This window comes from Bos mutus, chromosome 3 (genome assembly GCF_027580195.1).
Source record: "Bos mutus isolate GX-2022 chromosome 3, NWIPB_WYAK_1.1, whole genome shotgun sequence".
Classification (NCBI taxonomy): Eukaryota; Metazoa; Chordata; class Mammalia; order Artiodactyla; family Bovidae; genus Bos; species Bos mutus.
This window is the reverse complement of record NC_091619.1, coordinates 41,350,678-41,378,244: the sequence shown is the minus strand read 5'-3', so window position 1 is coordinate 41,378,244 and position 27,567 is coordinate 41,350,678. Positions and strand designations below refer to the sequence as shown.

Below are 27,567 nucleotides of genomic sequence, written 5' to 3'. Positions count from 1 at the left end.
AACCAGCTCTTTAAGTAAAGAGCATTTGCTGATTTCTGTGGTGTAAATATTCCCACCAAGGCTGATTTGGGCTCTCAAAATTTTTGATTATCTAACAGTTGACTCTTGAGAGTCTGTAAAAAGATAGCTCTAGGACAATCAAGTCCTTCCTCTTTGTCTTTGTGGATGTTGATTCTGGTTTTCTTTAATTTTGCTGCTACTACTTCTCTGTAAAATAAATGTAAAAATATGAAAATAAGTAAAAATCCCAGTTGTTTCATCTATTAAAATATTCATACATTTAGTTTTTTATTCAGCAAATATTTATTGACTGCCAGGGATTTTTTATGATAACTTCATAATAGTTTTATGGTTCAGTTGACTATTATGCCAGAAGTCACATTTAGAAAGATAGAATTGCCGAGGTGGATAGAATGTGGATGGTCAAGCATGAGGCTGAGCTGAATTTGTATTTGGATGTCTCTAGATTGGTCCTAATGTTAGTCTTCTGTATTGGGGGTTATAGACCCATGATTTCTTCTTCAGCAAAGCTGAATGATTAGAAGTCCTGGGTGTTTGGGGTATTACCTCCTCCTGAATAAAGAGCATCCTTGTGTTTACCTGTTTAAGTGAGTAATGCAATTTATGGTATAACTGTCATGGTAGATAAGGTTTAGAGCCATAGTTTTCCCAGGCAGCATAGGTCGTGCAAGCTTTTTTCTGTGGTTGATCTCTGTAGGCTTTCAGTGGTCCTTTGTGAGGAAGGTGGAAAAACACGTGTCCTCTTATTCAACTCAGGAACTATTTGGCTCAATAAATATAAATGAATGCATGAATGATTGAGTAAAAAAGCAAATCAGGAGTTAAACAAATGGGAACCATAACTGCAACAAAAACTGTGGGAGTATAAAACTTTGTAGCACATTGGTATAGTGATTTAAATCCTAAAAGCTCCCTATAACCTCTCTAAAGTATCTGATTTAAAATAAAAGTGTGTTTAATACCACTTGACAAAAGAAAACTACTTTGAACATCATTGCTTTTAGCTTTTTTCAATCAATACTCTTTGACAAAGAGAACAGAGGATGATATCAATGGACAAAAGAATTTTGGGTTAATGCAAAGAAAGCTCTTCTTGTTAATGAGAATTGAAGTGTTAGGCCCTTGAGATAGCAAAAGTGGCTGTAGGATATTATACAACATTTTCTTGGGATGATCTCCCAAGCTTCTTTAATTTAAACACTTACTGACAAACATTTATTGTTTGTTTCATACCAGGCACTGTAATAGGTACTAAGGAGACAATTAGGGAGTAATAAACATATAGATGGCTGTCTTCTACGTGACTCTTATATATTGAGAGGCAGAGAATCAAATGAACACATCAGGATATAATGTCAAACTGTAGTTAAGTCCAGTGGGGGGAAAAATGTTGGGGACCTGATCTAGCCAGAGAGTGGGGCTGGAGGTTTTTCCTCCTGAGACAAGTGATCTATGAACTGGGAGCTGAAGGGTGAGTAGGGTAACCTAGGCACAGGCGATTGGAGAACATGTGACCTGAGAAGCAAAGGTTCTGTGGTGGGAGCTGAGTGCCTCTCCAAGGAGCTCAGGGAAGGGCATTGTGATGGGCTCAGAGAGTGAGAAGGGAGAGTGAAATGAGGGAGAGACCGGAGGGGCAGGCAGGCCCGGGTATCACAGGCCTTGCATCTATTTTAGGATTTGAACCTTCCCTTCAGAGAGCAGTGGGAATCAGTGACGGGTGACAGCAGAAGAGTAACAGGAGCAGACTTGCCTTTTCAAGCTATCACTCTGGCTGCCATGAAGAATACTCAATAGAAAGGCAAGGAGTGGACATGGGGAGGCTCTTGTCTGCATGAGAGGTACTGCCTGAGAGTTAGCAGAACTGAGGAGAAGTAAGTGCATTCAAGAGATGCTTAGGAGGGAAAAGCAACAAGGCAGAGCACAGTAGAATACGGAAATGAGAGAGATGGAAGGACTTCTGGGTGCTAGCTTGAGTGATTATGGAAGCTGTATCTTTTACTGAATTAGGGTTGGAGGGCCAGGGTATTGTTGCTACTATTTTGGGGTGGGGCATATTCAGGAGATTCTTCTTACACAGTGAGACCCCATGGACTGTAGCCCACCAGACTCCTCCATCCATGGAATTCTCCAGGCAAGAGTACTGGAGTGGGTTGCCATTTCCTTCTCTAGGGGATCTTCCCAACCCAGGGATGGGACCTGGGTCTCCTGCATTGTAGGTAGATTCTTTACCAGAATCTGAGATTGTGAGCTCAGATTCTGAGCCACCAGAAAAGCCCATAAGATACCTTAAGATGCCCAAATGGAAACGTCATGTATGTGGTTGGCTGTACCATCTTGGAGTTTTAAGGAATCAGTGCTAGAGAGAAGCTCTTAAAGCTTATTGGCAGGTAGATGGTAACTTATGTCAATGAGTATAGGGCAGTGATCCTCAAAATGTGGTCCCTCCTACCAGAAGCACTGATAGCACCTGGAAACTTGTTAGAAATGGACAGTCTCAGCCCCTTCCCCAGACCTGCTGAATCTGAAACTCGGATGGGGTCCAGCATTCTGTGTTCTAAGAAGCCATATTGGCGGTGCTGATGCTGATGACATTAAAGTTGAGAGTGCCCAGGCTTGGGGGAAAGTATGGAGTATGAAGAATCTGAGTCTGGAGTTGAACCTTGAGGAGACGGGAGGTGAAGAATGACTTTGCACAGGACATTGGGATGGAGTAGTGTTGAGAGGGGTAGAATCCAGAAACAATGAAGAGAATATTCAGAGGGAATTACCTGTTCCTGACATATTAATAGTAAATAAAATGATGCTTGCAGAATCTTCTCTGGATTTAGAATAAGCAAATCCAGAGAGAGAGAAAATAGATTAGTGATTGTCAGGGATGGAGAGTGGGGGGAGATGGAATGAAGAGTTACTACAAATGGGTATAGTTTCTTTCTGGGGTGACAAAAATGGTTTGAAGTCAGTGGTGTGAACTGTTGTTCAGCCACTCAGTTGTGTCCGACTCTTTGCAACCCCATGGACTACAGCACACCAGGCTTCCCTATTCTTCACCATCTCCTGGAGTTTGCTCAAACTTGTATCCATCAAGTCGGTGATGCCATCCAACCATCTCATCCTCTGTTGTCCCCTTCTCCTCCTGCCTTCTATCTTTCCCAGCATCAGGGTCTTTTCTAATGAGTCAGTTCTTCCCATCAGGTGGCCAAAATATTGGAACTTCAGCTTCAGCATCAGTCCTTCCAATGAATGTTTAGGGTTGATTTCCTTTAGGATTGACTGGTTTGATCTCCTTGCAGTGCAGGGACTCTCAAGAGTCTACTCTAACACCACAGTTCAAAAGCATCAATTGTTCAGCGCTCAGCCTTCCTTATTGAATTGTGACTGTACTGAAATTGTGATTTGTGACTATACTAAAAATCACATTACGAAAACACTGAAAATCACTAAGTTGTGTACTTTAGAAAGGCTAAAATGATCAATTTTATTTCATTACAAGAATTTCACCTGGGTTTAGCAGTAAGGAGATCATTGGTGACCTTAGTGAGACATGTTCTTGGCATGGATGAGGGTAGAAACAGAGTTGGTTAAGATGTGAGAGAAGAGAAAGTGGTAGCAGTGAGATGAGTAATTTTTCAGAGAAGTCTTATTTTAAAGAGGAAGCCAAAGAGAGGGTAGTGGTTGAAGTCAAGAAAATTTTTTATTTTAAAAATGGTAGGAACCTGAAAAATGTTAAAATTCTATTGGGAGGGGTCCAAGAGAGAGATATAGAAAGGAAAGAAATCATCCATTGTGTTGAATAATTATGCAGTTTCAGAGTGGGAGGAACTTTTGAGTTTACTAAAGCCTGATGTATTCCTAAACTTCACCTCCATTTCACACAACAATGTAGGTGGAAAATATTCCTTGCAAGTCATCTTCCAATTCAAACTTGAACGTTGTGTGGGTCAGGTATCTTGCTGCCTTCCAGGACCAACCATTTTATTTTTAGATGCTGCTGACTACATCGGGTGGTTGAGAAAACTCAACAGGAAAGATTTATTTATAAAACGGGAGATAATATGACTTGTAGACACAATGGGGGAGGAGACATTGGGACCTATTGAGAGAGTAGCATTGAAACATATTTATTACCATATATAAAATTAGATAACCTGGGGAAATTTGATGTATGATGCAGGGAGCTCAAATCAGGTGCTCTGTGACAACTAGAGGGGATGAGGTGGGAGGTGGGAGAGAGGTTCCAGAAGGTGGGGACATATGTATACGTATGGCTGATTCATGTTAGTGTATAGCAGAAACCAACGCAATATTGTAAAGCAATTGTTCTCTGATTAAAAATAAGTATATTTAAATAAAAAATATTTCTTTTATCGAGTAAAATCTTTCAGCTTCTTAAGGGTACTTTCCAACTTATTTTAGCCCTTCATCCTCACTGCCTGAAGAACCCAGTGCCGTCGCTTCCTGAACCTTTTGTGAATTATCTGGTATTGATTGGGTCGATGCTGATTTTTCCACTGTTACCTTAGTATTCAGTTTTCTTAGTCTTCTAAATTATTGTCACGCATTTATCTGATTTCCAGCTTTCAGAATTTTATTGATGTTGTCTGCTCTCATCTCCCTGACCTTGTTGGATTCCATGTTAAAAAGCCCTTTAGAATTCTCCTTCTGGTGGGGTTTTGGTAGATACAAAATTTATTGTCACCTTTATCATTTTCTCTCTCTTTTTCCCACAGAGAATGTGTAACATGTCTCTGTGTCCCTTCACTTTTATGGTTGCTCTCCTTTGACTGTGTATGTGCCAGGTGCCATTAATAAGCCATTTTTCTCTTGCCTAGTTACGAGGGCAGCTTTCTGCCTTCATGAGGATTAAATGTGTTAATGTGTCTAAATTACCCAGCATAGTAAGTTTTGGTAAAAAAGGTATGTCATCAACTTCCCCCAGTCCTGAGGATGTGACTTAATTTTATTGCATCCTTATTATATTAAATGTCTGCCTGTCTTTCTAGCTTGCTGTGACTGCCTTCTATCCTAATTTCGTCAGATGGCCTATTAACTCTCCCTTCACTCTCAAGTCTACATGTTTGATCACCACATCACTAGAGTTGTCTTTTCAGTTGTTGGTAGAGACTGGCTGTGCTAGGACAAGAGATATCATCATAATCTCACCATGCTTTGCAGACAGTAAGAAAGACTGGATTTGGAGCTTGTCTGATAACCTATATTTGTGCATTTGTTTAGCTGAGTCTAGGTGGGAAGGTATACTTGAAGAAGTAAGGGGCACCTTCAATTCTTATAATTTCTTCTATCTTTTTTAAATGCTGAGCTTTTCTTTTCTTTACCAAAGCAGTAGTTTTTGATCTAGTGTTTGTGGAGAGAATTCAGAGGATCAGTGAATTTAGATGACAAAAATTCTTTATTTTCACTAACCTTATAAGATAATGTGCGTGTGTTCAGTTGCTCAGTCGTGTCCAGCTCTTTGTGACCCCATGAACCACCTACCAGGCTCTTGTGTTCGTGGGATTTTCTGGGCGAGAATATTCGAATGGATTGCCATTTCCTCCTCCAGGGGATCTTCCTGTCCCAGGGATTGAATGCCAGTGTCTCCTGCATTGGCAGGTGGATTCTTTACCACTGAACCACCTGGGAAGTCCCAATTTATAAGATTAAATTCAACAACTGGGTTGGCTGAAAAGTTTGTTTGGATTTTTCTGTAAGATAATTTTTCCAAAAGATGTAACAGCAGTAAAACCTGAACGAACTTTTTGGTAACTCAATATAAATGTTGTAAATAATAAACTATAGTAGTATTAGCAATTCAAGTGACTTTTTCACAATAGAAACTATAGACATTTTAATATCCCATTACAGCTGTTGTGTATATCTTAAGATATTTATGTTCACTCCTTTAAAACTATAATCAGACCTACTACTAATATGTTAAGAATGGTATTGTACATAATTAAGTATTGTATTATGTATTTGTTTTTGTTATGTTTTGATAACTTTACATTTAATTACATTTGTCTTTTATCAGTTCTATGTATTTTATTCATTTGAAAACATTCTGAAAAGAGGGATCCACAGGCTTCATGAGAATGCTGCAGGGGTCCATGACAAACAAAAGGTTCTGAACCTTGTCCTAAAAAGACACATTCCTACAAAGGAATGTGTTGTTATTTATATAAATTAGTATTTTTTCTTAGATCCATAGCTACTACTTTCACTAGCTTAATCCATTAAAATTTGCTTCTTAATATATGATTTATGTCTTTACAAGATATTTGAAAAGGGGGCTTTTTTTTTTTTCCCTATGTGTTCAGATAGCATTGAAAAAGAACTCTTTAAATCAGGATGAAATACCTAGAATAACCCTTCCTTAACATAGGTTAACTTTGAAGTTTCAGGACTTTAACATTTCTGTTAGGCTGCCTTGCTTAAGATAACCTACTGTTTTTAAATTAAGTTATCAGGATGCTGAAACTCAGTGATGTTGATGTTGCATTTCAGTTCGCGGCTTAGCAGCCATCGGTTCAAGTTCCCTTGACTGGTTGTGATACAAGACTTAGTTCTATGTTAATTATGTGTTAAAACCTTAAAGAGTCATTTTCTCCCCATGAAGTGTCTTCTGTGGTGTTCCCCGCTGGGCCCCCCACTTTGTGTGGTACATTTGACTTTGTGATTGGCAGGTGCCTGACAGCTCTGTTCATTCAGGTCAGCAGTGGAGGCTGGGCCAAGCTACTGAGAGCCTTGAGGTCAAGTTTCTTGCCTTGGACACCTTGGAACATTGTTAGTGTTAAAGCTCCAATGCCAGTTCTGCTAACTGACCTGAACTTGATACTAGAGTTTTATGTTGCCTAAAGAAGGCCTGCTAAGTTGCTCTAAAAACTTAAATAAAGGATGAAGCACTCAGTTTTCGATGCAGTAGGTCTCCACTTTTCCTAGAACCCGAGAGGAGATTGTTTGGAAGCAGGATGGCATTTTCCTTAGCATTTTTTGTGGGGATGAAGGTGGGGGTAGGGGAGCAGAATGGAAGTGGTGGCATTTAATCTGTGAAAGTAACTGCCAGGTTTTATTGACCTGAATACATTGTCCCCCTTAAACTTTTATGTTTGTATTTGCCATATGGGCTTTCCTGATGGCTCAGATGGTAAAGAATCTGCTTGTAATGCAGGAGACTCAGGTTTGATTCCTGAGTTGGGAAGATCTCCTGGAGAAGGGAATGGCTACCCAGTCCAGTATTCTTGCCTGGAGAATCCCCATGGACAGAGGAGCCTGGTGGGCTACAGTCCATAGGGTTGCAGAGAGTCAGACACAACTGAATGACTTTCACTTTCACCACTTTGCCGTATTCCTGCCAGATGGTTATTTCTCTTTCTGATTACCTCTCATGATGATGCATGTTTTACTTAATGAAACACTCATTGTTGATAATAGTCATAATACTTATTGAGTGGTTCCTTTGTGCTAGGCACTATAGGAAGGACATTATTTTTTTTAATGAAATCCAACAACAGTTCTGTGAATATTAAATTAGTAACTTCATTTCACAAATCAGGAAAGCAAAACAGATAGAGGTAAAATTGGCTTGAGCTCCCAGCCAATATGTGGCAGAGTTGGAATTTGAAGGCAATCTGATCACAGAGCTCTGGTTCCTAAATCTGCTCTCTCTTAACTCAGCTTGTTGGATTCAAGCAATTTCAGAAGCGCTTGAGTTAAGCTGTAGGAGTAGTTAATTAGTAGGATCTGATGTGTTATATAAGTTTACCATGTTGACAGCTGTGAAACCAAACAAGCATGTATCCAACTGACATATTATTTTGAGTATTCAAAATGCATGTCTTTAATGTTACTTTTCTTTTGTCTTCATAGGGATGCTTCCTTTGGAAATTGCACTTACAATCTCACCATCCTTGACTGTTTGCAGGGAATCAGAAAGGTAATAACAATTTCCTTGCTGTAGCTGCCATCGTAATTTAACAATATGAAAAAGGAGTGGAGTTGCTATCTTTGTTGTTGGAGAGAAGGGAGAGGGGGTAGTAAGAAGGTGGCTTTCTACTTGAACGATGGTTGATCTGCAAAATACAGACCACAGGGCCAACAGGGGAGGTGTTCTGGGGGATAACTCTTCTTATAGACGCGGAAGGGGTCTCCCTTTCTCATTTAAACTATTTGTGTTAGCATTTCTACCTGCTGCCATTGCCGTGACCTTGCTCTGTCACCTGCTCAGCTTCCTTATCAAGCTAGATCTTGGTGTGAGAGAGGCAGGAAGTCATCTAAGCCACAACTCTCCTCTGTCAGTGTGGAGAACATTCCCACCTTGCTTTTCTCATTGGATAGTATTACATACCCAGGAAGTAGTCAGCAGGTTAGATATTATTATCTCACTTTTACAGATGAGGAAACAACCCCAGAGAGGTTAAGTCACTCTCAGGGCCACAGGGAGTTATTAGGGCTTCTTCTAACTCAGATTTCCATATCAGTCTGGAGTTCCTTCTAGTATCTTATCTGGGTATGTCATAAACCCATGGTTGTCCCAGTGTGGGAACTTGTGCAGAGATGCGGATGCTCAGACCTCATCCAATAGCAACTGGACCATGAACTCTGGGAGCGGTGCCCTGCTGTCTGTGTGATCCGACGCATCTAAAGTTTACAGCCATAGTTACGGAGTTATTTATATACGTTGTGGAGAAGTTAATCCAAAAGACTGTTGAGAACTTTGGAATATGTTTTAGCAACATTGATTTACAGTCTCAGTCATGCATGTTATGCTGTGAATTCTAAAGAAGCTTCAGAGTACATCATTGCATCTCGAACATACAGCCATGACTTTTACCAGCCAGGAATGTATGTATTTCATAACCCATTGGCAAGGGTCATCGTGTAAATATAGTATCAGTAGTGAGCTTTGTTCTAGATTCTTTTCTCTGATGCAGTATAACATTGCTTTTGCCTTATTTTAAGTTGAGAAAATTGCTATGGTAAAATATGTACTTGTTTTCCGTATGTTTGTTTTTGATTTTGTTATTTCATTTTAAAATGAACTTAAACTCTGTAAAACTTTAAAATGGTTTTCAAACATTTTTCGTTTCACTTAAAAACTATCAAGATAACCTAGCCTATCTCCTGCGAATAACATCACCAACCCACACTTCCAATAACACAAGAACCCTTATGTATATTTCACCCAGTATACAATCCAGAATTGTAGCATTTAAAAAATATGACTCAATGGAGAAGGGTAATTTATTTATGGTCACTATTATTATTATTGCTTATCCTGCCATCTGGTACAAGCTGTTTCTTTTATAATACATATGAAATTGAAGAAGAGTTCACACTGGAGTATCCCTCCTGTTGTTATGGTAACTGATAACTTGATACAGACATTTATGACATCCTTGCTCATGTAAAAGGAGGACATGACTTTGTTCATTAATAAGGTCTTCTGTAAATTTCTTGTTTCATTAAATGCTGGGGTTTATTTTACCCAAATGTAAATGAGATTTAGAGGATCTGATTGATTGTTCCACATGTCTCTAAGTAACTGGGACACATTGCCTCTCTGAATGCTCTTATATGGGGCTTCCCAGGTGGCGCAGTTGTAAAGAATCCACCTGCCCATGTAGGAGACTCAAGAAACACAGGTTTGATCCTGGGTCAGGAAGATCCTCTGGGGTGAGGTGGGCTACAGTCCAGGGGATCGAAAAGAGTTGGGCATGATCGAGCGTGTGCACATGCCCACACACACACACACACACTCTCAGACTATTTTTGTGGCAGTGAGTACTGTATCTCCTATGAAGGCAGAGTATGTCCACATTTTTGCCTTTTTAGAAAGCATATCTTTCTGATTTTGATGTATTGGCATCATTATAAGCACAGGTTGTATATGTGTGAACTACACATAGAGGCATACACAAACACAAACACTCTTTAAAAAAAGAGGAAGCAAAGTGGTAGTTCAGGGCATGTATTCTCACTGTTTTGTCTGGAATGGTACATGAAGATGAAGTAAGTTGCTTTGTTTAAAGGTGAAATAATTGAGATAGGTTGTTCTGCTTGTCCTGTAGAGGTTGTCTGAACCAGTGTTGTCAGAGTCACTTAGGAAGGCATTTAAAAAACGATGATCCCACCCTCAAAAAACCTGATTTCATAGTTCTGCGATGGGGCCCAGGGGTCTGTATTTTAAATATAAATTACCTTAAGTGCAGGTGTTCTACATTTTGGAAAACACCGGTCTCTAAGGTATTTTCAAAGATAGATGTACTAAACTTGGCTTAAGAGATTCTTGTATTTTTAATGACTTGATCATGTAACTTTTAAAAGTAACTGATTTTGTATTCTAAGGTAATTTGTATAGCTTCATGACTTATAAAACAAAAGACACCTCTTCAAAATATTATGTCTGAATAAGCCAGATACTTTTAAATTCTAAATCATTGGTTATAAAAAAGAAGTATGAAAATTTTCTTTGTTGTTAAAAGATCAATTCTTCCTTCTAAATTGTAAGAGTAGTCAAGTACATTTTTACTCTTTCAAAAACTAACACTGTAAAACAAATTCTCTCATTGTAGACTTTAGGAACAAATAAGGGCCTATTAAGTAAAAACTCCCTTTTTACCAAATATCTCATTAATGATAAAAAGGAAAAAAACCTGAGAATAACTGATTTTTCTTCCAGCTGAAAATTTAATCACAATTATATATTCTGTTATAGTTAAGTATGAATTAATTGCACAGTTCCCAATAGGTTTTAACTATACATTTATAGTATGATCCATTTAATATATATGAATAATTTTAATTAAAAACTAATGTGTATTAGAACTCAAGAAGCATATTGTGTGGGACATATTTTCATATTTTTCTAAGTGTTTAGTCCCAAAGACAGCCCCAAAGCAAAATTATGTATGTTAGATGGTTTCTAGATATGTATTACGAATTGAAAGTTTCAAATTTTCTCCTTCAGGTCAGGCAGAATCATTTGTGAGCAGGAATTCCAGAAATGCCTAGAAGTCGTTATCAATTTCACATGAAAAACTAATTCAAATTCTGCTTTTAGGGATTACAACATGGATTTTTTGACTTTGAGACATTTGATGTGGATGAATATGAACATTATGAGGTTTGTACATTTTAATTTTTTGGAAGCTATAATTTCACATTGATTAAATTGTTCTTTTATTCCTAGCACTCAGGTATTACAAATTGATTGACTGCTAAATAAAAGCATTCTGCAGTTTTCTATAGTTGTCAGCTTCATCCTTTCAGCTTTGATTATTGCCTTTGAACTAGGAGTTATCAAAATTTTAGTTAGGAAAATACCATGTCTCTCTATATTCTTTCATCAAACCTTTATTGACAGTTACTTTGAACCTTTAGTTTATAAGAAAAAACAATTTAAAAGTATAATTTGGTAGTAAAATCATGTTACTTTTATTTAAAAATCTGGGTTTTGATTAAAACAAAACCAGATTTGTGTCTTGTAATATTTTTGATTGTGTATATCTTGATTTGAAAGGTGGCTGAATGTACTCAGTTCTGAGAGTTGGTTGAATTTTTTTTTTTTACCATGGGATCATAACAAAGGGTTCCCCTAGTGGCTCAGCCATAAAGAATCTGCTTGCAATTTGTGAGATGCAGAAGAGGGGTTGGGAAGATCCCCTGGAGGAAGAAATAGCAATCCACTTTAGTATTCTTGCCTGAAAAATACCACGGACAGAGAAGACTGGCAGGCTACAGTCCATGCAGTTGCAAAGAGTCTAACATGACTGAGTGACTAAACACAGACACACACACTATTACAAAGTTTTTGAATAGTTATCTTGCCTGCTCAGCAAGGCAGTTTAGGCAAAGGCTGTCCAAGTTACACTGTGCTATAAGGAGGTGTTAGGAAAGAGCACTTCCAGGTTAGTAGAGGAGTCTTCAGTTCAGTTCACTTCAGTCACTCAGTTGTGTCTGACTCTTTGTGACCATATGAACTGTAGCACTCCAGGCCGCCCTGTCCATCACCAACTCCTGGAGTTTACCCAAACTCATGTCCATTGAATCAGTGATGCCATCCAACCATCTCATCCTCTGGCGTCCCACCTTGAATCTTTTCCAGCATGAGGGTCTTTTCAAATGAGTCAGCTCTTTGCATTGGGTGGCCAAAGTATTGGAGCTTCAGCTTCAACATCAGTCCTTCCAATGAACATCCAGGACTGATCTCCTTTAGGATGGACTGGTTGGATCTCCTTGCAGTCCAAGGGACTCTCAAGAGTATTCTCCAATACCACAGTTCAAAAGCATCAGTTCTTCAGCATTCAGCTTTCTTTATAGTCCAACTCTCACATCCATACATGACCACTGGAAAAACCATAGCCTTGACTAGACAGACCTTTGTTGGCAAAGTAATGTCTCTACTTTTTAATATGTTGTCTAGGTTGGTCATAACTTTCATGGCTGCAATCACCATCTGCAGTGACTTTGGAGCCCCCAAAAATAAAGTCAGCCACTGTTTACACTGTTTCCCATCTATTTACCATGAAGTGATGGGACTGGATGCCACGATCTTCGTTTTCTGAATGTTGAGCTTTAAGCCAACTTTCTCACTCTCCTCTTTGACTTTCATGAAGAGGCTCTTTAGTTCTTCTTCACTTTCTGCCATAAGGGTGGTGTCATCTGCATATCTGAGGTTATTGATATTTCTCCCAGCAATCTTGATCAAGCTTGTGCTTCATCCAGCCCAGCATTTCTCATGATGTACTCTGCATATAAGTTAAATAAACAGGGTGACAATATACAGCCTTGACGTACTCCTTTCCCTATTTGGAACCAGTCGGTTGTTCCATGTCCAGTTCTAACTGTTGCTTCCTGACCTGCATACAGATTTCTCAAGAGGCAGGTCCGGTGGTCTGGTATTCCCATCTCTTTCAGAATTTTCCCCAGTTTATTGTGATCCACACAGTTAAAGGATTTGGCATAGTCAATAAAGCAGAAATAGATGTTTTTCTGGAACTCTCTTGCTTTTTCCATGATCCAGCAGATGTTGGCAATTTGATCTCTGGTTCCTCTGCCTTTTCTAAAACCAGCTTGAACATCTGGAAGTTCACAGTTCACGTATTGCTGATGCCTGGCTTGGAGAATTTTGAGCATTACTTTACTAGCGTGTGAGATGAGTGCAATTGTGCAATAGTTTGAGCATTCTTTGGCAGTGCCTTTCTTTGGGATTGGAATGAAAACTGACCTTTTCCAATCCTGTGGCCACTGCTGAGTTTTCCAAATTTGCTGACATATTGAGTGCAACACTTTCACAGTATCATCTTTTAGGATTTGAAATAGCTCAACTGGAATTCTATCACCTCCACTAGCTTTGTTTGTAGTGATGCTTCCTAAGGCCCACTTGATCTCGCATTCCAGGATGTCTGGCTCTAGGTGAGTGATCACACCATCATGATTATCTGGGTCATGAAGATCTTTTTTGTACAGTTCTTCTGTGTATTCTTGCCACCTCTTCTTAATATCTTCTGCTTCTGTTAGGTCCCTACCATTTCTGTCCTTTATGGAGCCCAACTATGCATGAAATGTTCCATTGGTATCTTTAATTTTCTTGAAGAGATCTCTAGTCTTTCCCATTCTGTTGTTTTCCTCTATTTCTTTGCATTGATTGCTGAAGAAGGCTTTCTTATCTCTCCTTGCTATTCTTTGGAACTCTGCATTCAGATGCTTATATCTTTCCTTTTTTCCTTTGCTTTTCGCTTCTCTTCTTTTCATAGCTATTTGTAAGGCTTCCTCAGACAGCCATTTTGCTTTTTTGCATTTCTTTTTCTTGGGGATGGTCTTGATCCCTGTCTCCTGTACAGTGTCATGAACCTTCATCCATAGTTCATCAGGCACTCTGTCTATCAGATCTAGTCCCTTAAATCTATTTCTCACTTCCACTGTATAATCATAAAGGATTTGATTTAGGGTATACCTGTATGGTCTAGTGGTTCTCCCCACTTTCTTCAAATTAAGTCTGAATTTGGCAATAAGGTGTTCATGATCTGAGCCACAGTCAGCTCCCAGTCTTGTTTTTGCTGACTGTATAGAGCTTCTCCATCTTTGGCTGCAGAGAATATAATTAGTATGCTTTCAGTGTTGACCATCTGGTGATGTTCATGTGTAGAGTCTTCTCTTGTGTTGTTGGAAGAGGGTGTTTGCTATGACCAGTGTGTTCTCTTGGCAGAACTCTGTTAGCCTTTGCCCTGCTTCATTCCATACTCCAAGGCCAAATTTGCCTGTTACTCCAGGTGTTTCTTGAGTTCCTACTTTTGCATTCCAGTCCCCTATAATGAAAAGGACATCTTCTTTAGGTGTTAGTTCTAAAAGGTCTTATAGGTCTTCAGAGAACCATTCAGCTTCAGCTTCTTCAGCATTACTGGTTGGGGCATTGACTTGGATTGGCGTGATATTGAATGGTTTGCCTTGGAAATGAACAGAGATCATTCTGTTGTTTTTGAGATTGCATCCAAGTACTGCATTTCGGATTCTTTTGTTGACCATGATGGCTACTCCATTTCTTCTAAGGGATTCCTGCCCACAGTAGTAGATATAATGGTCATCTGAGTTAAATCCACCCATTCCAGTCCATCTTAGTTCGCTGATTCCTAGAATGTCGATGTTCACTCTTGCTGTCTCCTGTTTGACCACTTCCAATTTGCCTTGATTCATGGACCTAACATTCCAGGTTCCTATGCAATACTGCTCTTTACAGCATCGGACCTTGCTTCTATCACCAGTCACATCCACAACTGGATGATGTTGTTTTTGCTTTGGTTCTGTCCCTTCATTCTTTCTGGAGTTATTTCTCCACTGATTTCCAGTAGCATATTGGGCACCTACCTAGAAGTAGTCAACTTTTCCTGAAATATGAGACACCAGTAGACTCTGAGTAGGTTGACCATTCGTGAAAATGAGCTGTTCTGTCAAGGTTCTCCAGGGTTATAACATTTATCACTCTTCTTAGCAGGGCTTCCCTGGTGGCTCAGCTGGTAAAGAATCCACCTGCAATGTGGGAAACCTGGGTTTGATCCCTGGGCTGGGAAGATCCCCTGGAGAAAGCAAAGGCTACCCACTCCAGTATTCTGGCCTAGAGAATTCCACGGACTGTATAGTCCTTGGCTTCACAAACAGACACGACTGAGCTACTTTCACTTTCACTAGGAGGACAAGGGTAGCCCTCACATTCTGGTCTCTAGGTCAGGATGTATCTGTTCGGATATCCTGCTTACATGTTACGTTTGACACATCTGAGAAGAAACTAATCATCTTTCACCCAAACTTGGGCTTTGGCTTTGTTCATCTGTGTGAATGGCATCACTCTTCTACTGTTCACCCAGGCTCAAGACTGAAAACATCACTTTTTCCCCTCCATAATCTGTTGACTATTTGAGTTACCGTTGCTAGGGCCCCTGGGGTGTGTTTCGTCTCTCTCTTCCTCTGTGTTCTCATTTCCTTCCCCTGGCTCAGGTGTTGTGTCCTCTCTGGTAGACAATTATAACTGCTCTTTAAGAAGCCCAGGCCCTTCACCCCTTGGTCTTTCACACACTTCACTGAATGGTCTTAAAACAGAGTTCTTGCCTTGTCTTGTCCCCACACTGGCTGCCGCTCCCATTACTTGGCTGAAATGAGGATAAATTCCCCTGTCCTGGCATTGTTAGCTTTGGATGCAGTCCAGCCCACCTTGCTGGCCCGTCTCCTGTTTCTTCAGTCTGTGCACTCTGTGTTCCAGCCCTTCTGGGCTGCTTATTTATTGTTTCTTGAATGTCTCTGCACCCTGGCTGAGCTTGTTTTCTCCAAATACCCGTCACCTTTAACATTTTCCTCTCATGTGTGTAAAATCCTACACAGATCAGCTCTCACCCTTTACAATATTCTCTCCCCCTCTATTTCATGTGTCAAGATTTGTGCTTTCCATTTTTCTTATATTATGGCTATTTGCATAAAAGCTTTATTTTCCTTACTAGATTGTAAATTCCTTGTGGACTGTACATGATTAAATGGAAAATGTGTCCTGTGTTCTTGGATAGAAAGATTTAACCTCATAAAACTGCCATTTCTCCCTAAACTAATACATGTAGTACAATTTATTAAAAATCTCCAAAGAATTTCTTCTTCTTAAATTGTAAAAACTTTGTTATTGTGGCATTTTTATTGGGTTGGCCAAAAAGTTTGTTTGGGTTTTTCCATACGATGGTACAGAAAAACCCAAATGAACTTTTTGGTGCACCCAATAGTAGTGTCGAAAAAAAAAAGAATCCTACTACCCACCCCCATCCCACAAAGAATTGGGAACAAAACGATTGCATTTTAAGGGGGAAGGTTGAATAAATGACTTATAGTACAGATACACCATGGAATGTTATGTAGTGATTTAAAGAAATTGACTTGAGCTATGCCACTTTTCGTGAATGATTTCTATTATATATTGATTGGAAAAAGTTGATACGGAAGAGTGCTTATAACCTTCTATTTTTTTAAACAAACAATAACAAGACCCGCCTCCACCTTGTACATATATCTGTCTATCTGTATTATATGAGCAAAGGTATCAGTAATTTCCTATGAAGCGAGTGAAGTTTAAATTGTATAGGTCCCCATTTACATGGAATCCATTTTTGTGTTCATCATTTTGTATTCTTTTTTTGAAATGGGCCTCCACGTTAGATAAGTTTCAAGTCTCCCCCAAACCTGCATCTCTGTCCCATGTATATGAACCTGGAGAAAAATACATGGCAAAACAACTGGAGCCATTTCAATGAAAGGAGAGATTGGGGTGGAGGTTAGAGAGGGAGGAGGACAAAGACCTACCACAATAAAGAGAGAAAACTAGTTGATGATTTACTTACTCCTTTCTCTTTTTTAAAACTTTGATGGTGATGTTGAGAGTTAGTTGAAAAAGCTATTGAAAACCCTAAACATAGTTTAACTTTATTTTTGAAAAGCACGCAACCAACTAACTAAAAATCTGATAAGAATGTGATCACATCTTAACCTGAATGAATAACAACGACCATCAGCCAGGTAATGGGAGGAGAGGAGGCAGTTGGTGAACACTTGAAAAGTTTTCCATCAAATAACTTCCTTTTAGAGAATGATTTGTCTATTCTATCATAAAGCCTATAAAATAAAAAATCAGAAGTAGATGTGTGATCAGCAGGTAGGGGGCATTTCATAAATGCTGCTTAAGAAACAAGTGGATAAATAAAGGAACTCTTCCTGACAATCTGTGGGCCCAATCGTTTTTTGTTATAACTTGTTCCACTGTTTGCTCTACTTTAGTGAGTCTGGACATTTGGTGAACTCGTGGAATAGCTAAGTTCATATACTTCATTAGCTCTAACAAAGTCAGTATTCCAACGAAGTCTATAGTTTTCAAAGTAAAAGTGTTATTATTGATAGCAAATTATGAGAATGTAAGTCTTAGATGATAAGGAAATGTGCAAATTAAAGGTTCCAAAGGCACTTCTTGACTAAACCTCATTTAATATTTGACTCAAGAAAAAGCTTAAATTGATGATATAGCAGTTCTATGTGAGATTAAAAGGGAGTCTGTTATTTATTTATGTATTTTTGGCCGTGCCGGGCTTCGTTGCTGTGCGCGGGCCTTCTCTAGTTGCGGTGAGTGGGGGTTACTCTTTGCTGCTGCATGTGGACCTCTCCTTGTGCTGGCTTCTCTTGTGGAGCACGGGCGTGGGCTTCAGTTTGCAGCACTCAGTCAGGCCCAGTAGTTGTGGCACATGGGCTGAGTAGCCCCTCAGCATGTGGAATCTTCCTGGACCAGGGATCAAACCCATGTTCCCTGCATTGGAGGTGAATACCTATCCACTGTACCACCAGGGAAATCCTAAAAGAGTCTTGTGATAAGAATGCTTCTTTTAATGTTCATGACAAGGTCAGCAGAGCATAGGAACTACTCTGCTCATTCTGCAAAAGGGTCTAGAGCAGTGCTGTCCAATAGAAATATGAGAATCATATTTGTGTATGTAATATATATATTCAAAAAGCTAGTAGCTGCATTTTAAAAAGTAAAAAGATACAATGAAATTAATTGCAATAATGTGTTTTCTTTAATGCACTGTACCAGAAATAATATTTTGGTATATAATCAATGTAACAATTATTAATGAAGTATTTTATATTTCTAATTTTGAATTGAGCCTTTGAAACCCAGTGTGTAGTTTATACTGAGGCACATCTCAGTTTGGACCAGCTACATTTCAAGTGCTTGGTAGCCAGACATAGCTAAAGTGCAGATTCTTCAAGGACAGGCTTGCCAATGAACCATCATAAATGACATGAAACCTAGGATAACGGAACAGGTTACATCTTGCAGCTTCAAGTGTTTTAATTTTTCACGTAAGAATTAATTTCAAGGCTCTATTCTATTTAGAAGGTTTGGACTAAGATATCTCAGGCTGTTACATTATTTTTCTATGACTTACAAATAGTCCATTGTATAAATTATTGATAAACAAAAGTATTTTCTAAAATATGGTCTCTTTAGGTCCTTTGCCAAGCTGTTGTGGAACTATATTTTTGATCATATTTGCACTGATCAAATAGATATATTCTTGGAGCTATGCTGGGAGGATCGAAAAAGTAACTGCAACATGAGGCCCCAAAAACTTCTGCTAAGAATCAGTGTCCCCTTTTCCAACAGGTTTCTTAAGGTATTCTCCAAGAACTTGAGAACTAAGAACAGTCACTCCTTTGAAATCTAACCATCAATAAGTTTATTTGAAAAATTAAAATAGACCTTTAACTCTAGGGAAAAACAGTGAAGATGAATGAGTATTCAAATTATGTATCTGTAGGTATGTGAGGGGCTTCCCTGGTGGCTCAAAGGTTAAAGCGTCTGCCTGCAACGCAGGAGACCTGGGTTCAATCCCTGGATCGGGAAGATCCCCTGGAGAAGGAAATGGTAACCCACTCCAGTACTCTTGCCTGGAGAATCCCATGGACGGAGGAGCCTGGTGGGCTACAGCCCATGGGGTTGCAAAGAGTCAGACACAACTGAGCGACTTCACTTTCACTTTCTTTCAGGTACGTGAGGATGTGTATCCTCTCTAGCAGTAAAGCTTAGTAAATATTCAAAGTATAGGAAAATATTCTGTTTGTAAGACCCTGAAATAACACCCACATACAGAATCTGCCTTCGGTCAACTTCTGTTCCTTTGTGGGGAACTATCCTTACTGAGTAAGACCTTGTTTAAATACCACTGCTCACTAATGATGCCCTCTTAAGCAGTTGTTATTCATCAAAGAGAAATTGAATTACATCTTTAGTTTCTTATTTTGATTGTCCCCTAAACAAGATGGGACTTTCCACTACTTACGAGAAGGCTTGCTATATTGTTGATGTCCCTTTGTTGGGCATACACAGATGGCTCACAGAGCAGCACCCTATTTCTAGTTGTGGGGAGGGGAGAGAGAGAGAAATGCAAAGAAATGGAGCTTCCATGGCAGCATTTGGAGTTGCCTCATCAGTGTGCCTTACATTTATGACTGCATCTAGAATTTGGCCTATGCAACTTTGAGGAGCTGCTTTAAATATCTTTTTGGGATCAGCTACTTGGAGAAGACTCTTGAGAGTCCCTTGGACTGCAAGGAGATCCAACCAGTCCATTCTGAAGGAGATCAGCCCTGGGATTTCTTTGGAAGGAATGATGCTAAAGCTGAAACTCCAGTACTTTGGCCACCTCATGCGAAGAGTTGACCCATTGGAAAAGACTCTGATGCTGGGAGGGATTGGGAGCAGGAGAAGGGGACAACAGAGGATGAGATGGCTGGATGGCATCACTGACTTGATGGACGTGAGTCTGAGTGAACTCCGGGAGTTGGTGATGGACAGGGAGGCCTGGCGTGCTGCGATTCATGGGGTCGCAAAGAGTCGGACACGACTGAGCGACTGAACTGAACTGAAGAGCTTCAAGTTAATGTAAAACCTACTTCAAAAGCTAAAAGATTGCTTTGACTTCTTTCTTTGAGCTATTTCCTTTCTGCCATTATGTTTTTCCTCCGTAAGTCATCCCTTTATTTTGAGAAAAAATGCTTTCTATGAAATAATTTTATCAATATGAGGATATTTCCCAGAATATCAAGTAATTATTAACTTGATCTGGTGCTTTTATGTGCTGGCAAACCTGGGGCGTTTCTTTACCACGGGTTACTTGATGGAGGTGGGTGGAGCTGGGTTTGGCTTCGGCAGGCCTGATGACAGGCAGGCTGGCTCCTGCTGATCTGAGTAGAGTCACAGTACAGGGCTTCCTCTTGTTTTCTCTGGTCACGGCACATGTGGAAAATGTGACTGTATTTGATCAGCACTGTGTGATCATAGTTCACAGCTTTCGGCGACTGGCCTGGGATCCCAGGCTGCCCCAGCCCCAGCCCAGGCAACTCCATTCTGTTAAACTGATTCGGAGGCTTTGTTCTACAGAAATAAGGTATGCAGGTCAATGTTTGATATATGAGAACCAAGAAGCTGCATCACACTCTTTATGGCTTCAATTTGGTAGCTTTTCAGTTAATTTATTGAACAGACATTTATCAAGTACTTCCTGTTTGCTCAGTATATTTGCTAGGCCAATATTTTTTTTCAGAAGGTGCCCTGTAATTTCGTTTCTCCATGGGTGGGTTTAGAGACTTTGTTCTTATCAGCTGCTGTCATACATTCCATGTATTCTTGTGCCTCATTCTGCAGGTGTTATCATGTTTGACCCTTCCTACACACTTCCCTCTTTATGATTGTCAGATTGTCTATGCAGCATTTCTCGCTGATCTATGACAGGCTGAATGTGGAAAGTTTTGCTTCTGAGACTCTAGCAATTCATAAGTCATAGTTATTGCTATCATCGCCTCTTCTAGAAAGTGATTTCACATTTTCTTGGCCGCATTGCAATGGAGCCCATCTGGGGACTGTGAGAAAGTGTCAGTAGATTCTGAATGCTTGGGACTGGCTGGGATTTTCTTGGTCTTGGGTGTCTTCCATCAAGTCTCCACATCACTCTCAGAGACCATGTTTTAGAAATTAAGTCTGCTTATATCACTCCCCTGCTTTAAGTCCTCCATGGGCTCTACCCTCAGGTAGAGTGTGGAGGAAACGCATGCCCCTGAGTGCAGCACAGAAAGCCCTCTGGGCATGGGCTTTGCCATCTTCCCCGTTTGTCCTTTTGCCTTCCTCCTCACACCCAGTCTGCATAGCTTCCTGGGTGGCAGTGTTTCTGCATACTTTTGTGCCTTCACACATGTTCTTGTTTCCTGTTCCTCCTCCTTGTGACCTTTTCTCCCCTGCACACAATATTTATCTATTTGCATGTCTTAAGCCTTGGACGGCAAGGAGATCAAACCAGTCAATCCTGAAGGAAATTAACCCTGCATATTCATTGGAAGGACTGATGCTCATGCGCCGATACTTTGGCCACCTGATGCAAAGAACCGACTCATTGGAAAAGACCCTAATGCTGCGAGAGATAGAGGGCAGGAGGAGAAAGGGGGTGGCAGAGGATGAGATGTTTAGATAACATCACTGACTCAATGGACGTGAATTTGAGCAAACTCCAGGAGATAGTGGAGGACAGAGGAGCCTGACATGCTGGAGTACATGGAATCCCAAGGAGTTGGATACGACTTAGCAACTGCAAAACAACAACAAAAACAACAAAGTCATTCTTAACTCGATGGGAGCTCTTCTCACACAGCCTTGTGTGATGCTCTGTTTACACACCTGTGACATCCCTGCACTCTGGGTACTTGAAGTCAAGAACCGTGTCTCACTCATTTTTGTATCAATAAGTAACCCAGTAGCACAGAATGCTTATAGTGGGCTGTCATTAAATGTTTATGAAGTGAAAGAACTAATGAATAAATGAGCGAATGAGTTCTAAAAGCAGGAGTATAACACATTTCAAGATATTTTATATTATCTGTTAAAACTAACTACTTTTCAATGGCAAATGAGCAAGACATATTAAGAATCCACTTTGATTTTGTAGTGACACTCCAGGGAGAAAATTTATTGATTACGATAGGCAACTTCTTGAAATGACATTTCTTTTTTTTCATTACCAGCCAATCTATGAAGCAAGAGTGAGTTGTTATTTTCTTTTTTTAAAAAAACCACTTATTTGCAACACAGATTGCTAGATATTGTAATCTTCAATCAGGGCTAGCATGTAATGTCAGTTTAGTTTAATATATGAACAGAGACTGTCCCCAGGTTGACTATGTCATTCTTCATTGCAGTTTAATAAGTAAATTGTCAAATGATCAGGTGGGGTAAATGCCCAATATTGCCCTTTTGTATATACCTTGAAAATAAAGTTTGTCAGGACTCTTCTCTCTCAGTGTGTTACCTCAGGTCAAGGGCAGGAATATTTGTTGAACATCTGACATATGAGGTTTCAAGGCTTTGCTTTCAATTAGAATTTGTATAGCAAATTAGAATGTTATCTAATGCTGCTTCGGCGCTCAGCTTTCTTCACAGTCCATCTCTCACATCCATACATGACCACTGGAAAAACCCTAGCCTTGACTAGATGGACCTTTGTTGGGTGTTCATTGGAAGGACTGATGCTGAGGCTGAAACTCCAATACTTTGGCCACCTCATGCGAAGAGTTTACTCATTGGACAAGACCCTGATGCTGGGAGGGATTGGGGGCAGGAGGAGAAGGGGACGACAGAAGATGAGATGGCTGGATGGCATCACCGACTCGATGCACATGAGTTTGGGTGAACTCCGGGAGTTGGTGATGGACAGGGAGGCCTGGCGTGCTGTGATTCATGGGGTAGCAAAGAGTCGGACACGACTGAGCGATTGAACTGAACTGAACTGAATGCTGCTTGCTTTGTTCTCTGTGAATGAAAAAACTGGGGGAGAAAAAAAAAAGACGTGAAGTTCTGGCACTGTAGTTTTGAATTCCTGTCATATGACTGGGTCAAGCAAGCTCCAGAATGCAGGTATATGAGCATGTCCTCACACTTGGAGGGACTAGGGAGGTGAGCCTCACAGGGTGCCTATTAAAAGAACTTTTAGAAGCATTTCCCTGGAGCTGTCCTGTAGGGTTGATTATACCCCCAAAGACCACAAGTTTAAGGAAGCAAGATTCAATCTTCTTGGACCCAGTGTTTTCACATCTACTAAAACACTGTACCCATTGCTGCTTCAAAGATTGTGTTGGTTAAATTTGTAAAGTATCTTGAGGTCAAAGAAATTCCCCATTTTTTTTCTTCCTCTCTATTTATTGTTTGGTCTCTGTCCTTCCTTTCACCTCCACTTCTAAAGAGAGCAGTCTTGACTTTGTTGTCACTCACGCAGTCAACTGATAATGGGTCTTGCCTTGACCCTTATCATTCAACTGAAACTGTTCTTGTTTAATGCAAGAGTTACCCAGACAGAACAGTTGACTTGGTCTTCTTCCTACTTGATTTACTCTGTGGCCACTCTCTAATTCTAGAAACTCACTTTCCTTCCCCAACTTCAAAATTCTATCTCTTGCTTTTCTCTTCCTTCCATCTCTGGACATGTCTCGGGCTCCCTTGCAGGTTCTTTCTCTTCCTTTGGCCACCAGAAATGCTACTGGTCTCTAGGCCAAGTGATTTCTGGTTCAAAACATTTTCCATGAGTGAGGGGACTGTCTCCAAATTCAACAACCACATATATGCTGATGGCCTCAAATCTTGATGTCTTGAGCACTGGAAAGGCACCTACACACGTACACCAGATTCTTGCTCCCTGCGGTTGTGCCAGCAGGGGCATTCACTGGATGGGGGTGAAGGTCCCTAAATGTTTTCTGTATTTAGAGGTGACGCAGTCATCCACATGGGGCTGCTCTTTCCCTCTACCACACTGTTCCTCTCAAAGTTCAGTTCAGTTAGTCGCTCAGTCGTGTCTGACTCTTTGCGATCCCATGAACCGCAGCACGCCAGGCCTCCCTGTCCATCACCAACTCCCGGAATCCACCCAAACCCATGTCCATTGGGTTGGTGATGCCATCCAACCATCTCATCCTCTGTCGTCCCCTTCTCCTCCTGCCCCCAATTCCTCCCAGCATCAGGGTCTTTTCAAATGAGTCAGCTTTTTGCATCACGTGACCAAAGTATTGGAGTTTCAGCTTCAGTATCAGTCCTTCCAATGAACAGCCAGGACTGATCTCCTTTAGGATGGACTGGTTTGATCTCCTTGCAGTCCAAGGGACTCTCAAGAATCTTCTCCAACACCACGGTTCAAAAGCATCAATTCTTCAGCGTTCAGCTTTCTTTATAGTCCAACTCTCACATCCATACATGACCACTGGAAAAACCATAGCCTTGACTAGACAAACCTTTGTTGACAAAGTAATGTCTCTGCTTCTTAAACTGCTATCTAGGTTGGTCATAACTTTCCTTCCAAGGAGTAAGCATCTTTTAATTTCATGGCTGCAATCACCATCTGCAGTGATTTTGGAGCCCAGAAAAATAAAGTCAGCCACTGTTTCCCCATCTATTTGCCATGAAGTGATGGGGCCGGATGCCATGATCTTAGTTTTCTGAATGTTGAGCTTTAAGGCAGCTTTTTCACTCTCCTCTTTCACTTTTATCAAGAGACTCTTTAGTTCTTCACTTTCTGCCATAAGGGTGGTGTCATCTGCATATCTGAGGTTATTGATATTTCTCCCGGCAATCTTGATTCCAGCTTGTGCTTCATCCAGCCCAGCGTTTCTCATGATGTACTCTGCATATAAGTTAAATAAGCAGGCTGACAATATACAGCCTTGACGTACTCCTTTTCCTATTTGGAACCAGTCTGTTGTTCCATGTCCAGTTCTAACTGTTGCTTCCTGACCTGCATACAGGTTTCTCAAGAGGCAGGACAAGAGGATCTAAAGTAATGATCTAGAGTTGGTTATTATTTAAAGCCAAATAGCAAGGCAACTTAATTTAAACCAAATACCTCAAATATTTACTTTGCTTTAAGCTCACAAAGTGCCAGTCATGACAGCATATTTGTGTTTATGTAATACAACTATATTGTCAACACTATTTTATTGTTTCAGAAGGTAAGGAAATATAAAGAAGGTGTTTTAATGAATAAAAAAGACCTTGTAGTTCTGTCTTTATTTTTAAAATAATATTTGTGCCATCATGAAACCTCTTATGTATGTGTATGATAGCATTTATTAAAGTTTAATGCAGCCTTTTCTTTAATGAATGTCTTAGTTCAGGCTGCTATAACAAAGTATCGTAGACTGTGGCTTAAACAACAGACACTTATTTTCATAGTTCTGAAGGCTGGGAAATCCAAGATCAAGACACCGGCAGAACTGTTGTCTGGAAATGGCCCTCCTCCTGGTTCATAGATGGCCAGATTCTTCTATGTCCTCCCTGTGTCCTCACAGAGGGAGCTCTCTGGGGGTCTCTTATAAGGTCACTAATCCATCCATAAGGTCTCCAATCATCATGGCCTAATCTCCCAGAGGGCCCACTTCCTAATACCATTCCACTGGGGATTTGGTTTCAACATGTGTATTTTGGGAAGGCACAAACATTCAGTCTATAGCAGTGGGTAGAATGGAGATGGTAATAACACCAACCTTAAAGGCTGCCCTAAGGAAACAAGTGCATGTAATACTGTAGTGCCTAGTGCAGAGCCTGTGGTGCATATGTGTTTGCTGTTATTCTTATTAATGTTATTTGTTACTTGTTTTCATACTCCTTAAGAGAACAGAGGGAATATTTTTATTTTATGTATGACACAAATTATAGTCCTTGATATATAATAAAGGCTTAGCAAATATTTTAATGAATTTTGAATCATGCTTAAAAACTGTTTATCTGTATTGTATTAGAAAACACATCTGTTGATAAAGGGAACCAGTCCAGTAATTGTCAGCCCAAAGTCTCTCTTACTGTCTGTTTTTTATAGTGGTAAAATGGCCAAATGTTTTTCTGTATTCTTTTCAGAGACTGCGACCATCTCAACAGAGAGATGCCTTCTTAGAAGTTGTAAAAATTCATGTGTTCAAATCAAATTAGATTTTATTTAATTCTTATTCAAGAAAATTTTCAGTTTTAATGCTGTTTTACTTTGTAAGAAACATTGATTCCTTTTTTTTTGCAAACTAAATGCACCAGGAGGGTTAACTATTCCAAAGAAATGTGGTGAGTCTTTTGTAAGTTCAAGTATCCCAGAGTTACATGAATGTTAACACATAAATGTATCAGTTTCAAGAACTCAGATTTTCATTTTGGGGTTTTCTTGCAGTGAAGAACACCTGTGGTTTCTCTATTTAGGTTGTAGGCTTTAGATTGGAAGAGGTAAAATCAGTCTCTCACTTCACCTTTGCCTAGATGTTAGTTTGTAAATGTGGTAATGTTGGAAAGTATTTTAAGTTCCTGTCTGATCTAGGTTTCTTGGAAGTGTGTGTGTGTATGTGTGTGCACATGTGCACACTCATATGCGCAGGCACACACATTTAATTAGAAAAACCAGTTTGTGTCATCATAAGTATTTTATAATTGATAAATATTGACATTTGTATAATCTACTGTGAAAGAAGGCATGGATATTAATTTTGGAAACTTACCAGTAAGTTTAATGTATTAGTTAAAAGCTATAATTTTCTTATTAATTTTTTTTGTAAGATTTGGATCTAAGACCTAAATCTTATCATTTACACCATTAACCTTATCCAAGCTACTAAACGTAGCCCAGTATTATCTAACGTTTATCTAATGTTTTGGGTAGGCAGAGTTGGAAACATATTCTTTTGGTTCTGTGAGTGAGTCCATTGCCTCTCTCCATATAATTGATTACAGAAGGTTACTAGTTAACCAAACAGATGTCTTTAATCCACATAAACAGACATAGCACAATGTATTTATGTAGGCCCACTTCCTGTTCAAGGATACAGGAATAGTAAACGTAGAAGCCTGTTTTCTTCTACTGTTCATAAATAGTTGGTTTTAGCCTTTTGGTGATTACAGCATAGCTTTATTTTTGAATTTTAAAAATGTTTTAAGCTTAGAAATTACTTGAAAGGAATATTTGGCCATTAATTTGACTGCTTTATTTAAATAAGAAAATGTTTAATTATCATAAACAGCTATATATTAGATTCTTTATTCAAATTATTCTAAGTAGATAGCAGTGCTTGGCATTTAATTTGGCATGAACATTCATAGCATCTCTAAGATTTTATTTAGGACATTATAGAGATTTTATGTTTATCATGATTAGATTAATGCAATTCAGACATTTACAAGGTGTCATGCAAAGTTTCATTTATAACTTTTATATCTGGAAAGAACCGTCTGCATTTTAAACATGAAAATTGTACAGCTAAGTTATGGTTTTTGTGAAAATCAAATCCAATCGGCAGTATAAGTAATTAAAGGAGAGGCTCCCGATTTCCTTGGTGGCATTACTCTAAATGGCTGAGTGGTAAAGAATCCGCCTGCCAATGCAGGAGACGCAGGAGAGGTGGGTTTGGTCCCTGGGAGGATCCCCTGGAGGAGGAAATGGCAACCCACTCCAGTATTCTTGCCTAGAA

General features: G+C 39.7%; 1 protein-coding gene across 7 annotated transcripts in view; it reads left to right on the top strand.

Moving 5' to 3' along the window:
• CDC14A (cell division cycle 14A) overlaps nt 1-27,567 on the top strand; it is a 189,697-nt gene that overhangs the window by 81,281 nt on the left and 80,849 nt on the right. For all 7 annotated transcript variants that reach the window (XM_070367597.1, XM_070367594.1, XM_070367598.1 and 4 more), the window contains 2 exons: nt 7,885-7,951; nt 11,078-11,140. In XM_070367597.1, coding sequence (XP_070223698.1) covers nt 7,885-7,951; nt 11,078-11,140 — 130 coding nt within the window. The remainder of the gene's footprint in view (nt 1-7,884; nt 7,952-11,077; nt 11,141-27,567) is intronic.